Raw genomic sequence first — 22,126 nt, 5'->3', positions numbered from 1 at the left:
CTTTGGCCCTTTTCTGCCGTCATTTTTCTATGTTTCTATTAATTGGGAGTGTACCAGCCCCTCCATGATCTTTACAAAGAGTGGTATGGAAGCAATTGGTCTGTAGTTGGAAACTAGGGCTGACGATTCTTTGCTATTTTTTAGGATAGGGGTTATTATTATGTGGCCTTTGTTGGTGAGGAATTTTCCGTTTTTCAGGTTATGGGCTAAGTAGTACAGTAGAGATAGTTTAAATTCAAGTGGTGCCCCTTTCATGATTTCCGGGGGACATGAGTCCAGGAAGCAGTATGATTTGGAGTATTTGTTGTATAATTTGGTATAGTTATTCCAATCTATATCTTGAAATGAATCCCAGAACATGTCTGCAGGGGTTTCATTTCCTTGTGTGTTAGCTATATGGTGTTCATTAGGTTCTTCTATTGGGCAATTGTTTCTTAGTTTTTTAATTTTTGAGTCAAAGTGCAGGGCTAGGTTGTTCGCCGAGGGTAATTTAAAGTTGTTTGTGGGTAGAGTGTAGCGGGTGGTGTCAAATATGTTAGTAACCAGATTGAACAGCTCTTTTGTATTAACTCCTCGTGAGCTGTTGCAGGATGAATTGATTTTGTTTGAGTAAAATGCTTTGCGTTTATCTTTTATTAGTTGTTTGTAGGTTTTTATATTGGCTCTCCAATTGTTACGGTCTGATAATTCTCCTGTTTTTTTCCATTTTCTTTCTAGACGTCTGGCTAACTGTTTCATTTTTAGGAGATCAATGTCGAACCATTTGTTATATTTATTTGCATTACTTTTACTGGTATGTTTAGGTGCAATGTTGACTAAAATGCAGGTGCTGGTAGTGGTCCAGTGATCCCAAAAATCAGCTACTTCCTTTACCTCTGCTTGTAGTTTATATTGCGCCCAGTAGTTATCTGGGTTGATGTGGCCTCTCGTGAGATGTTCTTTTTTTATTTTTGGTTGGGTAATTTGTTTTCGTTGGAACCAGATTAGCTTGAAGTAGAAAGTGAAGTGATCGGACCAGATGTCGTGGCACCAGGTGCCTCCTGGTAATGAGATGGTGGGGTCTGGGAGTTCCTTTGTGGACATGGCTACTACGTCTAGATGGTGGCCTTTTTCGTGAGTTTGTGCGGAGGGAGGGAGGTTGTAGTTAAGTAGGGATAGGAAGTTTTTGAATTCTTTTGTGTCTGTGTTGTCCTCTTCATCGAGATGTATGTTTATGTCTGTAGGAGGAACTAAGAGAGTTGTGTAGGACGAATTCGCAAAAGTCCTTTTTGGCTTTTGACCAACTTTTCGGTGGGACGTAGAATAGTATGCATGAGAGGGAATCTTCTAAGTGGATGTTACTGATTTTACAGACTAGGATTTCTAGTTGGTTGGATGTTTTGGAGTCCATAAGTTCGAACTTGAATCCTTCTTTGAGAAGAATTGCTAATCCTCCTCCTTTTTTTCCCTCGTGGTTTAGTGTAAGGATTTTGAAATTGTCAGGAAGGAGATCGGTAATTATTGGGTCATCTTCAGACAGTAGCCAAGTTTCAGTTAGAAAGAGGCAGGCTATTTGCTTGCTGATGATCCAATCTTTGATTAGAAAGGCCTTGTTCCTGAATGATCTAGTGTTAAGATAAGCACAGGGGATAGTAGCGGATGTGATGGGATTGGTATGGGTAATGGTTCTTATGGGTTTTACTACCCTTGTTCTTTTTTTGCGGGTGCGTTGATGTGTTCTTGTGTTTGAGATAATGCTAATGTTATATGTATTGTCTTCTTGTGGAATGGAGATGTGCGTGGTCGATAAAGAGGGGAAATGGGTAAATTGTAGTTGAGGGTAGAGAGTGTGAATCTCTTTGATGCTAACACTTAGCATGTAGAGTAGTAATATTAGTAAGAGGTTCATGGTTGGATTGTAGATGGGTTAGGGTGGAAAAGAAGATAAGTTAAGTGGAGGTTGGTTTTGAGACGTCTCTGACCGTATAGCGTCTAACAGTGCATGCGTCTAACAGTGCATGCATCTAACAGTACATGCGTCTAACAGTACATACCATTAAGTTCTTCATGCATCTAACAGTGCATGCCATTAACATTAACAGTACTTGTCATTAACAGTTTTCATGCGACTATCAGTACCTGTTCCTAGCGACACATGCGTCTAACAGTACATGTCGTTAATATTAACTATGCATGAGCCTAACGGTTTTTCATGCGACTATCAATACCTGCTCCCAACAATACATGCGTCTAACAGTACATGCTACTAAGTTCTTCATGCGTCTAGCAGTGCATGCCATTAACATTAACAGTACATGCCACTAACAGATTAGCATGCAGTTTAACATGCCACTAGCAGTTTAACATGCGACTTTCAGTATAAATTTTTTATTTATACTCGCACGCCCCGGTGGAGCAGGCTCCCGACGCGCCCCCTGGGCCCGCCGCTGCACCAACTAAAGAAGAACCCCGCTGGCTCGGGGGGGGGGAGGAGCGGAGCGGTGCTCACACGCCTCGGCGGAGCAGGCTCCCGATGTGCTTCCTGGGCCCGCTGCTGCACTGACTGAAGAAGAACCCTGCTGGCTCGGGGGGGGGGGGGGGGCGGAGCGGTGCTCACACGCCTCAGTGGAGCAGGCTCCCGATGTGCTTCCTGGGCCCACTGCTGCACTGACTGAAGAAGAACCCTGCTGGCTCGGGGGGGGGGGGGGGGGGCGGAGCGGCGCTCGCACGCCTCGGTGGAGCAGGCTCCCGATGTGCTTCCTGGGCCCACTGCTGCACTGACTGAAGAAGAACCCTGCTGGCTCGGGGGGGGGCAGAGTGGCGCTCGCACGCCTCGGTGGAGCAGGCTCCCGATGTGCTTCCTGGGTCCGCTGTTGCACTAACTGAAAAAGAACCCCGCTGGCTCGGGGGGGGGGGGGGGGGCGGAGCGGTGCTCGCACGCCTCGGTGGAGCAGGCTCCCGATGTGCTTCCTGGGCCCGCTGCTGCACTGACTGAAGAAGAACCCCCGCTGGCTCGGGGGGAGGGGGGGGCGGAGCGGTGCTCACACGCCTCAGCGGAGCAGGCTCCCAATGTGCTTCCTGGGTCCGCTGTTGCACTAACTGAAAAAAGAACCCCGCTGGCTCGGGGGGGGGGGGCGGAGCGGTGCTCGCACGCCTCAGTGGAGCAGGCTCCCGATGTGCTTCCTGGGCCCGCTGCTGCACTGACTGAAGAAGAACACCGCTGGCTTGGGGGGGGGGGCGGAGCGGCGCTCGCACGCCTCGGTGGAGCAGGCTCCTGATGTGCTTCCTGGGTCCGCTGTTGCACGGCTCAACTGCTGCAGTTCAGGAGGGTTCCCGGCTGCTTCTGGGGGGCGGAGCTTGCTCACACGCCGAGCCCCGGAGGAAGAGAGGTGGCCTGGGAGTCCCGGAGGTGTCAGTTGCGGTGCGAGCAGAGAACAGGCAGGAGCAGGTGAACGGCTTAACTGCCGAAGTTCAGGGGGGTTCCCGGCTGCTTCTGGGGGGGCGGCACTCGATCACACGCCGAGCCCCGGAGGAAGAGAGGTGGCCTGGGAGCCCTGGAGATGTCAGTTACGGTGAGAGCAGGCAAAAGGCAGGAGCAGGCGAACGGCTCATAGTATCTGCTGATGTTTAGAATTTACAGCTGGTCTTTTCTCATAACGCATATACCATATGCTTCTTTTGCTTGGTTGATGTCCTTTTAGAGGATTTTATAATTAAATAGATGAAGAATTGTTTAAAAGGAGGGAGCTCAACTGTCAGCCAGCCACCATCCAGCCTCCAAGTTAGAAGATATGCTGAAACATGGAAACAATTTATATTTCATTAATAATTTGGTGTTGCTGTACTTGTTTAAAGATTTATATCTAGAAATGTGTATTCAGTGTTTTATAATTTGTTTCAAACGTACCAAAAAGTAAAAATCCCATTTCCATGCAAATCCAAGTAAGAGCACAAGAAAAATCTGTCATAGGCCCCATTTCAGCATATTCATCAGTGCATATTTTATGTGGTGCATCTATGGAAACCTGAGCAAATAAACTTTCTAAAGATTGATGCATTTATGGCTATTATATAATATGGTTTATGGCTCTAATATATATATATATTAGAGAAAGTTTGCAAGGCTTGGAGAATTTGCATTCTCTTTGGGTAGCATTGAATTCACTTGTTAATCAAAATGGAGTTTTGATACTGGTGTTCTTTGCTTTCAAAGGTCTTGGCTTTTAAAATATTCCTACAAGTAGCAATTGGCATCTTCACTTCATGTTTTATAGAAAGTATGTCATGGAGCTTTGATTAAAACATTTTGTGAAAAACCTGTGGAGAGCAATTCTGTAAACTTAAGTGCTAACGTTTATGTGTACAAATGTTTAGAATACTAGCCAATGTACACACTTATGCTAATATTCAGCTTAAATACTGTTCTGCAAATACCTGTTTAACTTCCATAGTGTGTATTTGCAAGGAGGGGAAGCAGAGCATGGGTAGCACAAAGGGGAGGCTCCCACTTGCATATATAACTTAAAGAATACTGGGCCCTTTTAGTAAAGCTTAGCATGTGCTAATGCAGTGTTCTTCAACCTTTTTACACCCGTGGACCGGCAGAAAAAAAAGAATTATTTTTTGGACCGGCAAACTACTAGGACTAAAATTTAAAAACCCTGTTTCCGCCCCATCTCTGCGAGCTCGGTCCCCACAAATCATCTGATCCCATCCACACAAGCCTCAGTTATGATTTTATATTGAATGTATTTTATTAAAGTATAAAAAGAAACAATATTCTGTACAATTGTCATTTTATAAATACAAATATACAGAGCAAGGACCAACAAAACCCCTGTTTCTCCTCCCCTCCCCTTCACATATGTCCCCTCTACTATCAAGAAACCTGAACAAGCCAAATTATTACAGAATGCTACACAGAAATATCATGCTAACAGAATACTGCAGTCACACATGACAGGAATAGTTTTAGGGGAGTGCAACTAGGGCAACTGCCCCCTGGTCAGAGAGCACCCTAAGCCAGCTGGAAGCTAAAGAAGCACTTCCTGGGTTTTGCAGTCCCCTATGTCTAACACCAGCTCTAGCAGGATATATATTTCAAATCTGATATATTCTAATCACAAAATAGAAATAAAATTATTTTTTCTACCTTTTGTCGTCTCTGGTTTCTGCTTTCAATCTTCTTTTCACTCTCTTCCTTCCAGCGTCTGCCCTCTCTGTCTCTTCAATCCAGCATCTGCCCCTTCCATCCACTGTCTGTCCTCTCCCCCTTCCATATGGTATCTGTCTTCTTTCTATGCCTCTCTCCCCTTTCCATCCAGCTTGTACCCCTCTCTCCTTTTTACATGATTCATTCCAGCTTCATTGCTCTCTTCATTTTTATCTCTCCTACACCAGATCTATCATCATTTTCCCTCTCTGCTTATTTTTCTGCTGACCCCTTCCTATCATCAATCTCTCTACTTTCTCATGCATGTGTCTCCCCTTCCCCTCCTCTAATCTCTCTGCCAGCTGTTTCCATCCTTTTTTCATTCTCCCTTCCCTCCTCCTCCTGTCCAGCAGTAACTCTCTTCCCTTCCTCCCCTCCCAGCAGCATCTCTCCTTCTCCCTCTCCAGTAGCAGCTGTCCCTTTTTTCCCTTGCCCAGCAGCTTCGCAGATTCCTTTCCCTCCTCCCCTCCCAGCAGCATCTCTCCTTCTCCTTCCCTCCAGGTCCAGTAGCAGCTTTCCCTTTTTTTCCCTTGCCCAGCAGCTTCCCAGATTCATTTCCCTCCTCCCCTCCCAGCAGAATCACTCCTTCTCCCTCTCCAGTAGCAGCTGTCCCTTTTTTTCCTTGCCCAGCAGCTTCCCAGATTCCTTTCCCTCCTCCCCTCCCAGAAGCATCTCTTTCTCCCTCTCCAGTAGCAGCTGTCCCTTTTTTTCCCTTGCCCAGCAGCTTCTCAGATTCCTTTCCCTCCTCCCCTCCCAGCAGAATCTCTCCTTCTCCCTCTCCAATAGCAGCTGTCCTTTTTTTCCCTTGCCCAGCAGCTTCCCAGATTCCTTTCCCTCCTCCCCTCCCAGAAGCATTTCTCTTTCTCCCTCTCCAGTAGCACCTGTCCCTTTTTTCCCTTGCCCAGCAGCTTCCCAGATTCCTTTCCCTCCTCCCCTCCCAGCAGAATCTTTCCTTCTCCCTCTCCAGTAGCAGCTGTCCCTTTTTTCCCTTGCCCAGCAGCTTCCCAGATTCCTTTCTCTCCTCCCCTCCCAGCAGCATCTCTCCTTCTCCCTCTCCAGTAGCAGCTGTCCCTTTTTTTCCTTGCCCAGCAGCTTCCCAGATTCCTTTTCCTCCTCCCCTCCCAGCAGCATCTCTCCTTCTCCCTCTCCAGTAGCAGCTGTCCCTTTTTTCCTTGCCCAGCAGCTTCCCAGATTCCTTTCCCTCCTCCCCTCCCAGAAGCATTTCTCCTTCTCCTTCTCCCTCTCCAGTAGCAGCTGTCCCTTTTTTTCCCTTGCCCAGCAGCTTCTGATAGTGGCTTTCTCCCCTCCCAGCAGCTCTTCTTACTTCCCAGCGCAGCGATTCAGGAAGGCAGCCTCAGATCCTTTGTTGGGTTGCGCCGCCTCTGAGGCAGCTGCGACTCAGCAAAAGCCCCGAGGCTGCCTTCGTGAATCGCTGCGCTGGGAAGTAAGAAGAGCTGCAGGGAAGGGAGAAAGCCACTGTCGGAGGCTCCCCAAGATCTCTCTGGCCCAGCGCAGACTTCAGATGTTGATCTTGCCGGCCCTGCACGGACCGGCAGGAAGTTGATGTAAGTCAATCTTGCCGGCCCTGCGCGGACCGGCAAAAATTTCCTGCGGACCAGCAGTTGAAGAACTGTGTGCTAATGGACACTAGTATGCACGAAAAGCCCTTAGGTATAAAATAGGATGATCAGCATTTAACGTATGCTAAGCCATTATTGAGATGGTCTTTGAGAAATCCACTGCTATTCCTAGAATAAGCAGCATAGAATCTGTTTTACACTTTGGGATCTTGCCAGGTGCTTGTGACCTGAATTGGCTACTTTTGAAGATGGGATGTCAGGCTTGATGGACCTTCAGTCTGTCCCAATATGACAATTCTTAAATATTTCTGTGCCTAGGTTTTTTTATAGACTAGGCTCGTACTATGCTCCCTTGGGGTGCTTAGTTACATAATTTTCCACTTAATCATTAGTATAGACCAGGGGTACCCAAATGGTCAATCGCGATCAACCAGTAGGTCACGAAGGCAATGCGAGTCGATCGCGGAGCACATCCCAGGCTCTGTGATAGACTCGCGTTACCTTCACATTCTACCTGCATCCTGACGCCGTAAACAGGATGCAGAAGCTCTGGGCCGACCAGCCTTCCTCTCCCCGACGTCAATTCTAACGTCGGAGAGGAAGTTCTGGGCTAGCCAATTGCTGCCTGGCTGGCCCGGAACTTCTTCTCCGACGTCAGAATTGATGGCAGGGAGAGGAAGGCTGGTCGGTTCGGCGCTTCTGTGTCGGGAAGCAGGGAGAGCTTGGGGAGGTGGTAGCTTGGGGACCTGTTTCCTGACGGCAGCGGCAGTGACTTGGGGAAGGGCAGGAAGAAAGAAGGGAAACAGAAAGAAAGGGGGGGACAGGGAGACAGAAAGAAAGAAAGGGGACAGGCAGGGAGACAGAAAGAAAGAAGGGAGAAAGAAAGAAAGGGGGTGTACAGGGAGACAGAAAGAAAGGGGAGGGGGCAGGGAGAGAGGAAGAAAAAGTTGGGGTAGGGAATGAGGTCTGGAGGAGTTGAAGCATACAGTAGGCTGAAAGAAGGGAAGAAATATTGGATGCACAGCCATAAGAAGAAAGTGCAACCAGACTTATGAAATCACCAGACAACAAAGGTAGGAAAAATGATTTTATTTTCAATTTAGTGATCAAAATGTGTCTGTATTGAGAATTTATATCTGCTGTCTGTATTTTGCACTATGGCCCCCCTTTTACTAAACCGCAATAGTGTTTTTTAGCGCAGGGAGCCTATGAATGTCGAAAGAAGTGCAGGGCATTCATCGCAGCTCCCTGCACTAAAAACTGTTATTGCGGTTTAGTAAAAAGGGAGGGGGTATATTTGTCTATTTTTGTATAGTTGTTACTGAGGTGACATTGCATAGAGTCATCTGCCTTGACCTCTTTGAAAAAACCCTGAATATAAATGATGATTAACATTTTCTCTGCGTACAATGTGCTTTGTGTTTTTTTTTAAAAAATTTTTGTTGGTAGATCATTTTGACTTGGTTAAAAGTAGCTTACAAGCCCAAAATGTGTGGGCACCCTGGTATAGACTGGTCCTAGCAAGGGGTCTTGAATTCTTGTATAGCAAGTTTTCAGCAAACATTTCAGCATTTGACCAATTTTCAGTGCAAATGCTGAAAGTTGAAATAAGATTGTAGGCATTGGTCATACAGCTGTTTCTGACCAGAAGGAAAAAGTCAGAATGAATAGTATCATAAACTGAGTCAGAGAAAAAATGTCTCCCAAATTTAATCTGTTTATTTTCTGTTTTAGCAAAGCAATGCATAGAGAAGAGCCTTTTATTACTCAGGTTTTTGCCTCCAAGGGAACACTTGAGAAGTCTCTCTTCTGATAACTCCGAAGTGCCTGAGATCAGTGGATTTTGGAGGAGAAATTCAATAAAAGAAGCTGATTTTCAAGCATCTAACTCTCCCACTGAAATCGCTGTCCCTTCTTCTCCGGGGAAGGCTCAAGTGATGGATCCTATCCCAAAGAAGAAAGAAGCAGGTTCCTCTCCAGTGGATAGGTCTGTGACGCATCAAAATAAGCCTCAGGAAAATACAGTTTCACAGACGGAGGACTCTACCTCGCCACCTCCCACCCCGACCCGCAAACCATTCAACCGTGGTCGGCTGAGACTACTTTCTTTCAGGTCTATCGAAGAAACAAAGCTGCCACCTTCTGTGAAGGAGAGATATCCCATTCTGAAAATCATTTTGGATTTTATCAAGGATCAGTCCTTTTCCCATGAAAGGTGAGCAGGGAAAAAAACAAAGATGGTTCACCATCAGAGTTATGCTTCCTGAACTTAAGTGTAATTATTTTGAGATGAACTGGATTCTTTGTAGGTTGTACTGCCTTTTACGGAGATCTGTCTAAAAAGTGGGCACCTGTACAGTCTGTCATGTACAACTAGTCCTAATTTAGATCATTCTTTAGCGTCCCTCCAGACCGGCACAGAACAGATGGGTTTACACTCCTCTGCCAGGAGGTGGAGACTGAGACATTGACTTTTGGCTATAGTATAAGTGGGCTGTGCAATCCCATTTACAATAAATCTGTTCTCAGTCTTCAGCAGGTAGAGGTGGTAAGCCTGTGGAGTCTTTCCTTTGGTTATTTAGGCCCTTTGGATGTGATTCGTAGCTTTTTTTGTCCCTGTTTGTGGGTGCCAGATTGAGCTAGGGGACCCTATCAGGGGTTCGCCTGACTTCAGGGGTGCCACACTCAACTAGTCCCATTTTCCCCCATTTTCCCCCTCTTCCTCTAATTTTTTGACTTAGAGGTGCCTCAGCTGTAAGCCTTGCAACAGTTCAGACAAGGCAAATGGCTTTGAGAACCTGTGGTGTCCATGACCAGGCTATATCCCATTCCTGAAGGAGATAGGGATACCTTTAAGTCTCCTGTGGTTGATGCGGTAGACTTGGCTATCGCGCATAGACATACGGTGCCAGTTGAAGATGGTTTGGCCTTGAGAGACTCCCAGGATCGTAAGATGGAATCTCTTCTTAAGAAGAGTTTTGACGTGGCTGCCTTGGCTGTCCAGGCAGCGATTTGTGGCGATTTGTTAGATCTGGCTTGTTTCTGGTGGTTTGAGCGGGTTCTTGACTGGGATTCTGATGACTGGTCCTTGGTAGATCAGAAAGTGGCTAAGATTCAGCTCAGCGATTCTTCTCTCTCTGATGCCATGTATGATCTGTTGTGGGCTTCTGGCAAGTCCATGGCCCTCGGAGTGGCCACTCGCCATACCCTGTGGCTCTCAGGGTTTCTGGGCGGATACGGCCTCTAAGGCTAAGCTCAGCAAATTTCCTTTTCGGGGCTCCTTCCTTTTTAGGGAGGAGTTGGATAACCTTGTTCAGGCCGTGACTGTAAGGTGCCTCGGCTTCCAGAGGACCATCCTTGCTAGGCGACAAGGAGTGGCTTTGCCCATGAACATTTGCGTGATTTTCAACAGTACTGCCCTGGCTTTGATGTGGCTTCTTGTCCTTCCAGAGGATGTTTCTTTCAGCGCTAAAAGTCCTTTAGGGGAACCCACTGAGGCGAGGAGGTGTCATGACTCCACCGGTGGCTCATCCTCTGCACATCTGGCCAATGACTTATTGCAGGTCCTTCCCTTGGTTCTGGTGGGAGCCCGGTTGCAGGAGTTTTACCGGGGGTGGGTCGAGATCACAACGGATCAGTGGGTCATGGAGGTGATTCGGGATGGCTATGCTCTCGAGTTTTCCTAGCCCTACCAGCCCTTACCAGATCATTTCCTCTCTTCTCCTTGTCGTCAGACTCTTGAAAAGTTGCTGGACCTCAAAGCAGTAGTCCCAGTGCCTCCTCAGGCATTTCGTACCAGCAGGTACTCCATTTACTTCGTGGTGCCCAAGAAAGAGGGGTCATTTCGGCCCATCTTGAATCTGAAAAGTGTCAACGGGGTGCTTTGGGTTCCTTCCTTTTGCATGGAGACCCTGAAATCCATCATTCTTGCCATCCAGCCTGGGGAATTTCTGACTTCTCTCGATCTGATAGAGTCTTATCTGTATGTTCCGATTTGGGCCTCCCATCAGCGATTTCTTCGTTTTGCGATTTTGGGAAAGCAATATCAGTTTTGTGCGCTACCTTTTTGTCTGGTAACAGGTCTGCGGACTTATACCAAGATTATGGTTGTGGTGGCGATGCCCTTACGCATGGAGGACATTCTGGTTCATCCCTATCTGGGCGACTGGTTGATTCGAGCAAAGTCCTTTCAAGAGGGCTCCTGGGTCATGAATTGGGTTATGAAGTTCCTGCAGTCACTGGGCTGGGTGGTCAATCTGTCCAAAAGCCAGTTGACTCTGTTTCAGTGCTTGGAGTATCTCAGAGTTCTTTTCAACACCAGCTTGGGGGGAGAGTATTCCTTCTCGAGGCCTGGGTGTTGAAACTGCAGTCAGTCGCAGATTTGTTCCCTCATGGATTGTCGCAGCTCTCGGGCGCAGGATTTTATGCAGGTCTTGGGGGTCAATGGCAGCCTCCCTAAAAGTGGTCAGGTGGGCTCAGGCTTCCATGCATCCCCTTCAGTATTCTTTCCTTCGGCAGTGGTCTCCGCAGTTTCAAGATCTGGATTCCCCCGTCCCTCTTCGGGGGTTGGTGGATGGTGGCTAAAGACTTCCAGTCTGGTTCAGGGAGTGAGTCTAGATCAGCCACAGTGGACATTTCTTCTTACGGACCCAGTCTTCTTGGTTGGGGAGCTCAATGTCTCAGTCATTTAGCTCAGGGCAGCTGGTCACAAGAGGAAGCGTACTGGTTGATCAGTATGTTGGCATTACTAGCTTTCCAGTTGTTGCTGAAGGGCAAGTTGGTTCGGGTTCTCTTGGACATTGCCACGTTAATCGTCAGGGGGGGAACCAAGAATCATCTCGGAGTGCAGAATGGGCAGAGACTCATCTTCTGGACATCTCAGCTTCCAGGCAGACTTCCGCAGTTGTCATATACTGGTGGTGTTTTGGCTTGGAAGCCTTCGAGTTGATTGTTCAGGCCTGGGACCAGCCAGTCGACCTATTGGCCACAAGTGTCAACGCCAAAGGGCTGAGATTCTTTATAACCAGGTCCTACAGTTCTGATTTATGACACTGTAGCAATCAGTAGAGGTGGTGGAGACAGAGATTGTCTCTGAATTCAAGAGGGCCTGGGATAGGCACGTGAGATCTCTCAGAGAGAGAAAGCGATAATGGTTACTGCAGATGGGCAGACTAGAAGAGCCATTTGGCCTTTATCTGCCATCATGTTTCTATGTTTCTTCAGTCAGCACAAGGATTACAGGCCGAGGATTTGGATGCTCTGGTGCAGGCTTGGCTGACGGCCAGCCTGCTATTTGTCTTTCCGCCATGGCCACTGGTGGGCAGAGTTCTTCTTCGAATTGCTCGGCACGCAGGCTGGGTGATCCTGGTGGCTTTAGACTGGCCTAGGTGCCCGTGGTATGCAGATCTGGTTTGTCTTCTCGTGGCAGATTCTCTTCCACTGCCCCTCTCGCCCAACCTTCTGACTTAGGGGACCATTCGCATGTTCGATCCGAGTCCCTTGTCTTACGGCTTGGCTCTCGAAAGGGAATGCCTCAGTAAGAAAGGATATTTGGATAAAGTGATCTCCACCATCTTGGGTTCCTGGAGACGTTCTACCTCAAGCTTATGTGTACATGTGGCATCTTTTTGGTGGTCCGCTCGTGGCGTAGTTCCCCTTCGTGCGTCTTTGCCTCACATCTTGAAGTTTTGCAGGATGGCCTGGAGCAGGGTCTTACTTAGTCCTCCCTTAGGGTCAAGATTGCGGCCTTGACTTCATTTTGAAGCCTGTTGCATAGTTGGTATTTGACCTCTTCTCCAGACATAATTCGCTTCTTGAGAATGGTGATATTGCTCCAGCCACCAGTTCGTCCTTCGGTTCTTTTTGTGCTCATTACATCCTCCTTTCGAGCCTCTCGGGTCCTGCACCTTGAAGGACCTTACTCTTAAAGTGGTGTTCCTGGTGGCCATTATGTCCATGAGCTATGTTTCTGAACTGCAGGCTTTTTTGTGTAGGCCTCCCTTCCTGGAGTTCTCTAGGGAGTGGGTCATGCTGCAGCCAGTTCCCTCCTTTCTTCTGAAGGTGTTTTTGCCTTTTCATGTCAATCAGTCTGTTGTCTTAGGTAGTCAGGGGGGCTCTTTGGAGTAGAGACAGTTGCCCAAGTTGGATGTCCATAGGGTCCTTCGTGCTTGTGTTCAGCAGCCCCAGGAGTTCTGTCAGTTGGATCACCTTTTATCCTTTTAGCGGGTCCTCATAAAGGGGGTGGTACTTCTAAAGCTATGATGGCGCGCTAGATCAAGGAGGCTATCGCTTTGGCATTCCTTCTTCAGAAGACACCTGTTCCGGATTTTCTCAAAGCTCATTCCACTTGGGGTCAAGCGGCTTCTTGGGCTGAGAGTTATCTTGTGCCTCCGGGGAATATCTGTAAAGCTGGTGTTTGGTGAGCATGTTCTTGCGGCAGCCCTTCGGGGGTCCCACCTTTGATGGGTACTGCTTTGGTGCGTCCCATCCATTCTGTGCCGGTCTGGAGGAAGACACTAAAGAAGGAAAAATTAGGTTCTTGCCTGCTCATTTTCTTTCTTTTAGCCCCTGTTGTTTTTGTTCAGTGTCTTTTCATGAAAAATACGTTTTTTTCTGCGGTATCTTTTTGTCTGGGTTGTTGGGGAGTTCAGTAAGAGCAGCGGTGTTTGGTTTGTCTGGCTTAGCTGGCGAGATGTACAGATATGTTTGAAGGTTCTTATTCTAATCAGTATCTAACAATGTTTTCCCTGTCCAATCTGAACACTCCTTCTGGAAATGAAGTTGGTGGTTTTATAATTCACAATTCTTAAGTTCTTAGTTAGTTCCTGCTTGGCTATTTATCAGACTGATTGTAATAATAATAATAATAGCTTTATTTATATCTCATCATACCTTTTCAGTTCAAGCATAGTTTCCATAGTAAGTGGAAGCATTTTTTAATTAGGATGTTGGTGTGGGCATCTAGTGTCAGTTGCTGATCTGGGGTGACTCCTAGGATTTTTATGGTAGGGCTAATTGGGAAGTTTCTTCCATTAAGGTTGATGGTCGATTTGGTTGCCTTGTTGGTTGGGGAGGCCATAAATATCTTGGTCTTTTCCAGGTTTAGCTTTAGTTCACCAGGCGCTACAAAGCCAAGCAGAAACCGATAACGTGGAAGAAATGTGGTCGACTTTGAAAGTCACCATACAAGAAGCAACAAACCACTATGTTAAATCAGTAAGTAAACATCGAAGGAACAATAAGCCACAGTGGTTCTCTGCGGAGATTTCGGACCTCATCAAGGAGAAGAAAAAAACATTCATCTCTTACAAACAATCAGGGAAACAGGACTCTAGGGAAGTCTATCTGGCCAAGTCAAAAGCCGTCAAAACAGCAGTTAGGGAGGCCAAATTCCGCATGGAAGAGTCTCTAGCGAAGAATATCCAGAAAGGAAATAAATCCTTCTTCAGGTATATCAGTGACAGAAATAAGAACTCAGGCGGGATAGTACGTCTTAGGAAACCAGACGGAGACTATGTAGAAGCAGACTCGGAAAAAGCCCAACTGTTAAATGAATACTTCTGCTCAGTCTTCACCCGCGAGGCGCCAGGACTCGGCCCTCAGCTACAGACAAGGGTTGACGCAGATGATCCGTTTAGTAATTTCGAGTTTACACCCAGCAGTGTCTACTGCGAGCTGTCAAAGCTTAAGGTTAACAAGGCAATGGGGCCTGACAACCTACACCCCAGGATGCTCAGGGAGCTGTGTGATGTCTTGGCGGAACCGCTATCCGCGCTCTTCAATCTCTCCCTTAGTACGGGTAACGTCCCATTGGACTGGAAGACGGCTAACGTCATTCCACTCCACAAGAAAGGCTCCAAGATGGAGACAGCAAACTACAGACCGGTGAGTCTTACATCAATAGTGTGCAAACTAATGGAAACTCTAATCAAACGCCAATTGGATACGATCCTGAACGAGGAGAATCTACGGGATCCCCATCAACATGGATTTACTAAGGGGAGATCCTGCCAATCCAACCTGATCAGCTTCTTTGACTGGGTGACGAGGAAGCTGGATTTTGGGGAGTCCCTGGACATCGTATACCTGGACTTCAGTAAAGCATTCGATAGCGTACCACACCGCAGGTTGCTGAGCAATATGAGTTCTATAGGATTGGGCGACACATTGACGAAATGGGTTGGGAACTGGCTTGGAGGTAGGCTTCAGAGGGTAGTGGTGAACGGCACCCCCTCCGAAATGACGGAGGTAATCAGTGGAGTGCCGCAGGGCTCGGTCCTGGGCCCGATCCTATTCAACATCTTTATAAGAGACTTGGCAGAAGGGCTGCGAGGTAAAATAACATTATTCGCCGATGACGCCAAACTAAGCAATGTAGTGGGCAAAAGCACAACAGACATAAATTCAATGTCCGACAACATGATGCACGACCTACTCCTACTGGAGCACTGGTCTAGGTCCTGGCAACTCAGCTTCAATGCCAAAAAATGCAAAGTCATGCACCTGGGCAGCCAAAATCCATGCAAGACTTACACCCTTAATGACGAGATCCTAACAAGAACTGAAGCAGAACGAGACTTAGGGGTGATCGTCAGTGAGAACATGAAGACTGCCAATCAAGTGGAGCAAGCTTCATCCAAGGCAAGGCAAATCATAGGTTGCATTCACAGGAGTTTCGTCAGCCGTAAGCCTGAAGTCATTATGCCATTGTATAGATTCATGGTGAGGCCCCACCTGGAATACTGTGTGCAATTCTGGAGGCCGCATTACCGTAAGGATATGCTGAGACTAGAGTCGGTCCAGAGAATGGCCACCCGGATGGTCTCGGGACTCAAGGATCTCCCGTACGAGGAACGGCTGGATAAGTTGCAGCTGTACTCACTCGAGGAACGCAGAGAGAGGGGTGACATGATCGAGACATTCAAGTATCTCACGGGCCGTATCGAGGTAGAAGAAGATATCTTCTTTTTCAAGGGTCCCGCGGCAACAAGGGGGCATCCGTGGAAAATCAGGAGCGGGAAACTGCATGGGGACACCAGGAAATTCTTTTTCACTGAAAGGGTGGTTGATCGCTGGAATAGTCTTCCACTTCAGGTGATTGAGGCCAGCAGCGTGCCTGATTTTAAGGCCAAATGGGATAGACACATGGGATCTATTCACAGGGAAAGGTAGGGGAGGGTCATTGGGGTGGGCAGACTAGATGGGCCGTGGCCCTTATCTGCCGTCTATTTCTATGTTTCTATGTTTACTTGGTTGATGATAGAAGAGATGAAGTGTCTGGTTTCGGTTGACAGTGTAGAGATGGGGATGATGATTGTGACGTATGATTGGAGGTTCAGATTGGATAGTTCCTGACCTAGGGAGGACATGTATAGGCTAAGTAGGGTGGGGGATAATGGGGAGCCTTGAGGGACACCACAGGGGTTGGTAGATGGGACTGCACAACCCACTTGTACTACAGCCAAAAGTCAATGTTTCAGTCTCCACCTGCTGGCAGAGGAGCATAAACCCATCCATTATGTGCCAGTCTGGAGGGATTAAAAGAAAGAAAATTAGCAGTTAAAAATTTAATTTTTCCTTGTATTACAAATTGTTTACTCTAACAGAATTCATTACAACTTCATTTTTTGTTTCTAGAGATGTCACATTTCCGCAGAGACAGTCACACATGTGTATATATATTCCCTTTGAAATTATCTCACAGTATGCACCTGCATTTTAGTATATGTTACATTTTCTCAAATTTAATATACATATGTTTGAAAATCAAAAGTATGTGTACTGGTCCAAATTCCTCCACAGCTCCACCCTGAGAACACCTTTGCTTGTCATCGGTTAAAGTGTATAGAAAATGGCATCTAAATGGCATCTTGTATATACTTTCACCTGTTTTATGGCTGAGCCTTTTGAAAAAGCTATTTTTGTGTATAAACCCATTTTTTATATATAAATGTCTCTTAAAATTAGCCCCTGATGTGAATTTTATTGTCTTTCATCTGCTTTTGTCTGTGCAGGCACAGCTATGTATGTTCTAGTACAAATCAAGAGCTGAAGTGTAGAAAAATGTAGTGAATTCTGTTATAATGAACACAGTGGTAAATGTTATTGAATCTATTTTCTCAGGTTATAACTTGCTTGTGTGCTGCAATCACAGCACATGCTTTCCTTAGAAGTAACGTGCTAACAAGATAGAATAAGAGAAACATTAGCCCTTATCAGATATAAATGATTTCAAAAGGTTTGTAATAATTCTTTCATGTGATTGATTTAAGTTTGTTTTTTTTTTATTTGTATCTTAGCGTTGTACAGGTCCTTGCTTTGCGGAAAGCCCAGGCTCAGAGCGTCCTGAAGGTCCTGCACATGATACACAAATGTTTAGAGTTTCTTGCCCATCCTCACTGCTTTCAGCCATCATGTGTGATCTTCCTTCTGGAACTTCTTGCCTGCCAAAAAGACTTCACAAAGTAAGTGCTTATGTTAGAAGGGGTAGAGTAAGAACTGTCTTCATGATACGTACAGTCTAAAAGCATTCACTGTATAGCAGAGCTTCCCAAACTTTGGGTTTGCACCCAAAATGGGTTCACAAAATCCACATTTGGGATTGTGACCTGGGCAGGACCTCCATAGGACATCATTGACCCATGCTGCCACCACAGGGGGAGGTGTCATGAGCTTTCTGTGACCACATGAATGGGATCGCACCCACAGGAAGATTAATTACTGATTTATCAGTAATTTAACATGCAGGCTGGTGATATTTTTTTCAGTGTACATGCTTGCTGCAGTTATACTGTATGTGGCTTTTGCCTTTGAATTAAAACCTGAGGCTATTTGTTGCAGAATCTGAGTCGCCCCATATAGCAACTTCAACAACATTTGAATAAGGCACTCCTGGTGTGTAAAAGATATGATGAAGTTTGATTGGGCTTCAGGCATAGACTAACACATCAGACTCCACCTTTTCCCTCATTTGTTGGTGGGGTTTTTTTTTATTCTTAGCTTTTAGTTTGATTCAGCTTATTTTTGGGATTGAGTAAAGTGCAGCTACTATCCAATCCATTTGGCATCCACAGAAGTCAGAATATGATCTGATATAAGAGCTTTTAGCCTTATAAATACTCATAAATCCAGTTGGGGGGGGGGCTTGGCACACCTGAGTATCACTCCAGCTCTTCTTCAGTAAATTAAAAAGGAGCATAGACTTTTCACACTCTACTGACACTAAACAACTGGGTTGGGAGCTGCACAGTCCATCTTACATCCCCTTGGAGACGGAAGTTTCCAAGTTTATTAAAAATTTGTTATACCGCCTTATCAAAATTTTCAAGGTGATTATACAATAAAATCAAGAAGGGGGACAAATTATAACAAACAAAACAAGCATCATCAGTTAAAACAATGGACGAATAAGACCAAAGGACATACTGAAATGAGTGGAAAAGAGAGAACTACAATATAAATAGAGAAAAGAGAGAAACACAGGAAAATACAAAAGGGTAGGGTAAAAAATACTGAGGCTTTTATTGCTGCATGATACCCTTTAAGGGTGAATCGCATGGAGCTAATTTTTTCTCTCTCTGTCTCCATCTCCATCTGCTGGCTGACAGATGTAACCCACTTGTTCTGAGCTGGTCTAGTATGCATACTAAGGAATAGGGTTGCTTTTCATCAAGCTGTCGAGTGGTGTCTTTGCCAGCTATGTTACAGCAAGCAAAGTTTCACCTGTGGCCTAGCTGGCTATCTTACAGCTAGAAGTGTGACTAAGGGCTCTTTTTACTAAGGTGCGCTAGCGTTTTTAGCGCACGCAGCAGATTAATGCGTGCTAACCCTGCGCTATGCGGCTAGAACTTAACGCCAGCTTAGCGTCTAGCGTGCGCGGCATTGTAGTGCACGCTATTCCGTGCGTTAATGCCCTAGCACATCTTAGTAAAAGGAGCCCTAAATCTAGAGAGCAGACATAATCTAAGTACGTAAGTTATACCTGTTTATGCACACAAATTAGGAGAGGTGATTACTACTGCTGCTGCTACTACTACAGTGTGTCAAGGAAATAACACATTTTTTTTTTGCCAGATTATGAGTTAAATTGCGCATTAATTGCATGCTTTTGTAGCACAGTGTGATTTAAATAACAATGAGATCTGAAGTAACTCATTACACAAAATGAACAACACAGCTGGCATTGTTTTTCTTCCTCAGGAGCCTTAGGCCACCAGCATTTGGTTTGATGCTCCCAGGGAGTCTTTTAAAGGGGCTAGTTGTGAGAACAAATAACTTCCCTCTCTGCTGACAGGACCGATAGCCTGTTTATCGAAAGCCACCCCCATCCCCTCCCTGGAACCTACCTGGGTTTATGAGGTGGTCTGAGAATCGGGGGAGCTGGATTCAGTTCCCACTGCAGCTCGTTGTAATTCTGGGCAAGCCACTTTAATCTTCCATTGCCTCCAGTACAAAGTAAGAACCTGTGTATAATATTTAAACCGCTTTGATTGTAACGAGAGAAAAGTGATATATCAAATCTCATTCCCTTCCTTTTTTTGGGTAGTTAGTGGTAAACAGGAGCAATCCTCAGTTGCTCCCGTCGTGTCAGCTCCTGGGTTCAAAATAGGGCCACTAGACTCTTTGTGGTTATCCGACAGTACTTCTGCTAGGAGTCTGCCTGTCAGACAAGGCATGGGATTCAGCAGCATTGGCAGTTAGACTGGAGCAGAGGCATGAGGAAACCGGAATTGTTTGATTTTCCTTTCCCCTTTCTCTGTCCCCCCCCCTACTTGGACAAGGTGAGGAGTGGCCTAGTGGTAGAGTTGCTGCCTCAGCACCCTGAGGTTGTGGGATCAAATCCCAGGGCTGCTCCTTGTCATCTAATCCTCTATTGTCCCAGGTACAAAATAAGTACTTGTAAGCTTATATATGTAAACCACTTTGAATGTGCCATAAAAAAGCGGTAAACAAGTCCCATTCCCCCCTCCCCCCCCCCAAAAAAAAAAATGGAGTTTCAGCTGCTGTTTTCCCCTCTGATATACTTTTCTGTCTATCTTAAAATATATATATTTTTTAATCCCCAGTTATTTTGGGCACCTGGAAGGCTGTGGAATAGACCTGCACAAAGAGATTCGTGAATCCTACTATCAACTTGTGTTGCTTCTGGTCAATGCTGTAAAGGGATTTACTAGCCTTAATGACAGGTGGGTGTACTATGGTACCAAGCCAACCTTTTCTTCTGAATTGTGTCATGGTATTAAAGCAGCAGCTTTCCCTGAAAAGCTTAAAATTTTTCACTAGGAGAAAAAAAAGTAAGTACAGTACTCCCCTGCGAATTTGCACTTCAGCGTTCGCGGCTTCAGTCATTTGCTGGGGTTTTTATTCTTATTCCTCCTGCTGCTTTCAATCCATAGACATACCATCACTTCATCCTGTCGATTATTATTAGCACGGCCTAGTGCTGCCTGATTCACGATTCAGATCGATTCAATTTAAAAAAAAAAAATCAGCCTCTCAATTCGATGACCAACCCTTCTCCCTGTGCTTTCCTAAAGCAGGAGTAGCAGCGCTGCTTCTTGCTGGCCACCGCTGCCACTCCTGCTTGAGGGGGGAGGGTCATTCGGAAAGGCCTGCTTGTTCCCCCAGCTTCCCCGCTCTTACCTTAAGCAGCTAATATGGCAGCCTGCAGGATCGCTAGTGCTATGGTGATCCCTGCAGCTGCCCGTCGACCTCAGCAGCACGTTCTCTCTGCTACGGTCCTGCCCCTGCTCTGAGACAAACCAGAAAACATATTCCTATAGTTTGTATGAACTACGGCTGTTGGAAGATAAAAAAAAATTTATTTCACAAGAATCAATTTATTAGTAACAAATTCAATCTAATACCATAAATATATCAATGCTACCAGCCAGCAGTGGGATTTCCCTACGGAGAATGCATTTATCACAAAGTGGAAAAAAGACCTCAAAGCTTTTCACAGACAGCAATCGGTAACAATTTTCAGCTGCTCACTTTTTGTCATAGGCATAAAAAACTCCACAGTTTTAATATGCTAATCTCAACTCAGGGACCAAACCCACCACTGTGCACAGGGGGGAAAAAAAATCAATGGGTTTGTACTTAGCTTCAAAAGTTGTGGCATCCAGGATGTGTTCCAGTGTTTGTTTTTTTAATTCTTTATTCATTTTAACACTTACAATAAGTAAAACAGTACATAACATCCATATGTTCTTACATACATCACTTAATATTATGCAAAACCAATTTCAAATTCCATATCCCTCCCCCATCCCTACACAATAACATTTGTCAATTCAAGCAAAACATATAATAACCTCCCCCCCTCCCCACATTGTTACTTTAAAAAAAACAAAAAACAACAACCCCAGGAAATCCCCACCCCCCTTCCTGGATGTGCAAATTTAAGTGGAAATAGTTGATATTCAATCATTACAGTATTTTGTTAATGGCTCCCAAATATCTTGAAATTTCTTAATGCACCCCCGTTGTATGGCAATTACCCTTTCCATTTTAAATATGTGACAAAGTTATAATTTAGGCGATACCAATTTTTCATTATATGTTGTATGGCAACCCCTGTCATAATGAGTAATAGTTTATTATTATTAGATGAAATTTGACTCGTAGCTCTCATTGATGTTCCGAATAACACAGTGTCATAAGTTAATGCAACCGGATTTTCTAACAAATCATATATTTGACCCCAAATTGATTTCCAAAAAGCAAGTATCAATGGACAAAAGAATAGCAAATGATCTAATGTCCCAGCTTCGAGATGACAATGCCAGCATCTATTAGACTTAGAGCTATCTAACTTTTGTAAATGAACTGGGGTCCAAAATGCTCTGTGCAACAAGAAGAACCATGTTTGTCTCATAGATGCTGACATTGTACATCTTATCCTCCACGTGTTCCAGTGTTTATTTTGCCCATGCTGTCAAAGTGTTCAACAAACGTCCGGAGCTGTATATACACCGCCCATTTGTAATCCTATTTCCAAGAAGGTCCTAGGACATAATTTGAGGTTGAGGGGTGGTAGATTCAAGGGCAATGTTAGGAAATTCTACTTTACGGAGAGGGTAGTGGATGCCTGGAATGCGCTCCCGAGAGAGGTGGTGGAGAGTAAAACTGTGACTGAGTTCAAAGAAGCGTGGGATGAACACAGAAGATTTAGAATCAGAAAATAATATTAAATATTGAACTAGGCCAGTTACTGGGCAGACTTGCACGGTCTGTGTCTGTGTATGGCCGTTTGGTGGAGGATGGGCAGGGGAGGGCTTCAATGGCTTAGAGGGTGTAGATGGGCTGGAGTAAGTCTTAACAGAGATTTCGGCAGTTGGAACCCAAGCACAGT

At 45.7% G+C, this 22,126-nt stretch overlaps 1 protein-coding gene across 2 annotated transcripts in view; it reads left to right on the top strand.

Moving 5' to 3' along the window:
- ZZEF1 (zinc finger ZZ-type and EF-hand domain containing 1) overlaps positions 1-22,126 on the top strand; it is a 227,694-nt gene that overhangs the window by 99,649 nt on the left and 105,919 nt on the right. For both annotated transcript variants that reach the window (XM_033921488.1, XM_033921487.1), the window contains exons 29-31: positions 8,506-8,986; positions 17,070-17,234; positions 19,836-19,955. In XM_033921488.1, coding sequence (XP_033777379.1) covers positions 8,506-8,986; positions 17,070-17,234; positions 19,836-19,955 — 766 coding nt within the window. The remainder of the gene's footprint in view (positions 1-8,505; positions 8,987-17,069; positions 17,235-19,835; positions 19,956-22,126) is intronic.

Source organism: Geotrypetes seraphini, chromosome 15 (assembly GCF_902459505.1).
Source record: "Geotrypetes seraphini chromosome 15, aGeoSer1.1, whole genome shotgun sequence".
NCBI classification, from domain to species: domain Eukaryota; kingdom Metazoa; phylum Chordata; class Amphibia; order Gymnophiona; family Dermophiidae; genus Geotrypetes; species Geotrypetes seraphini.
This window is presented reverse-complemented; position numbering and strand designations above follow the sequence as displayed.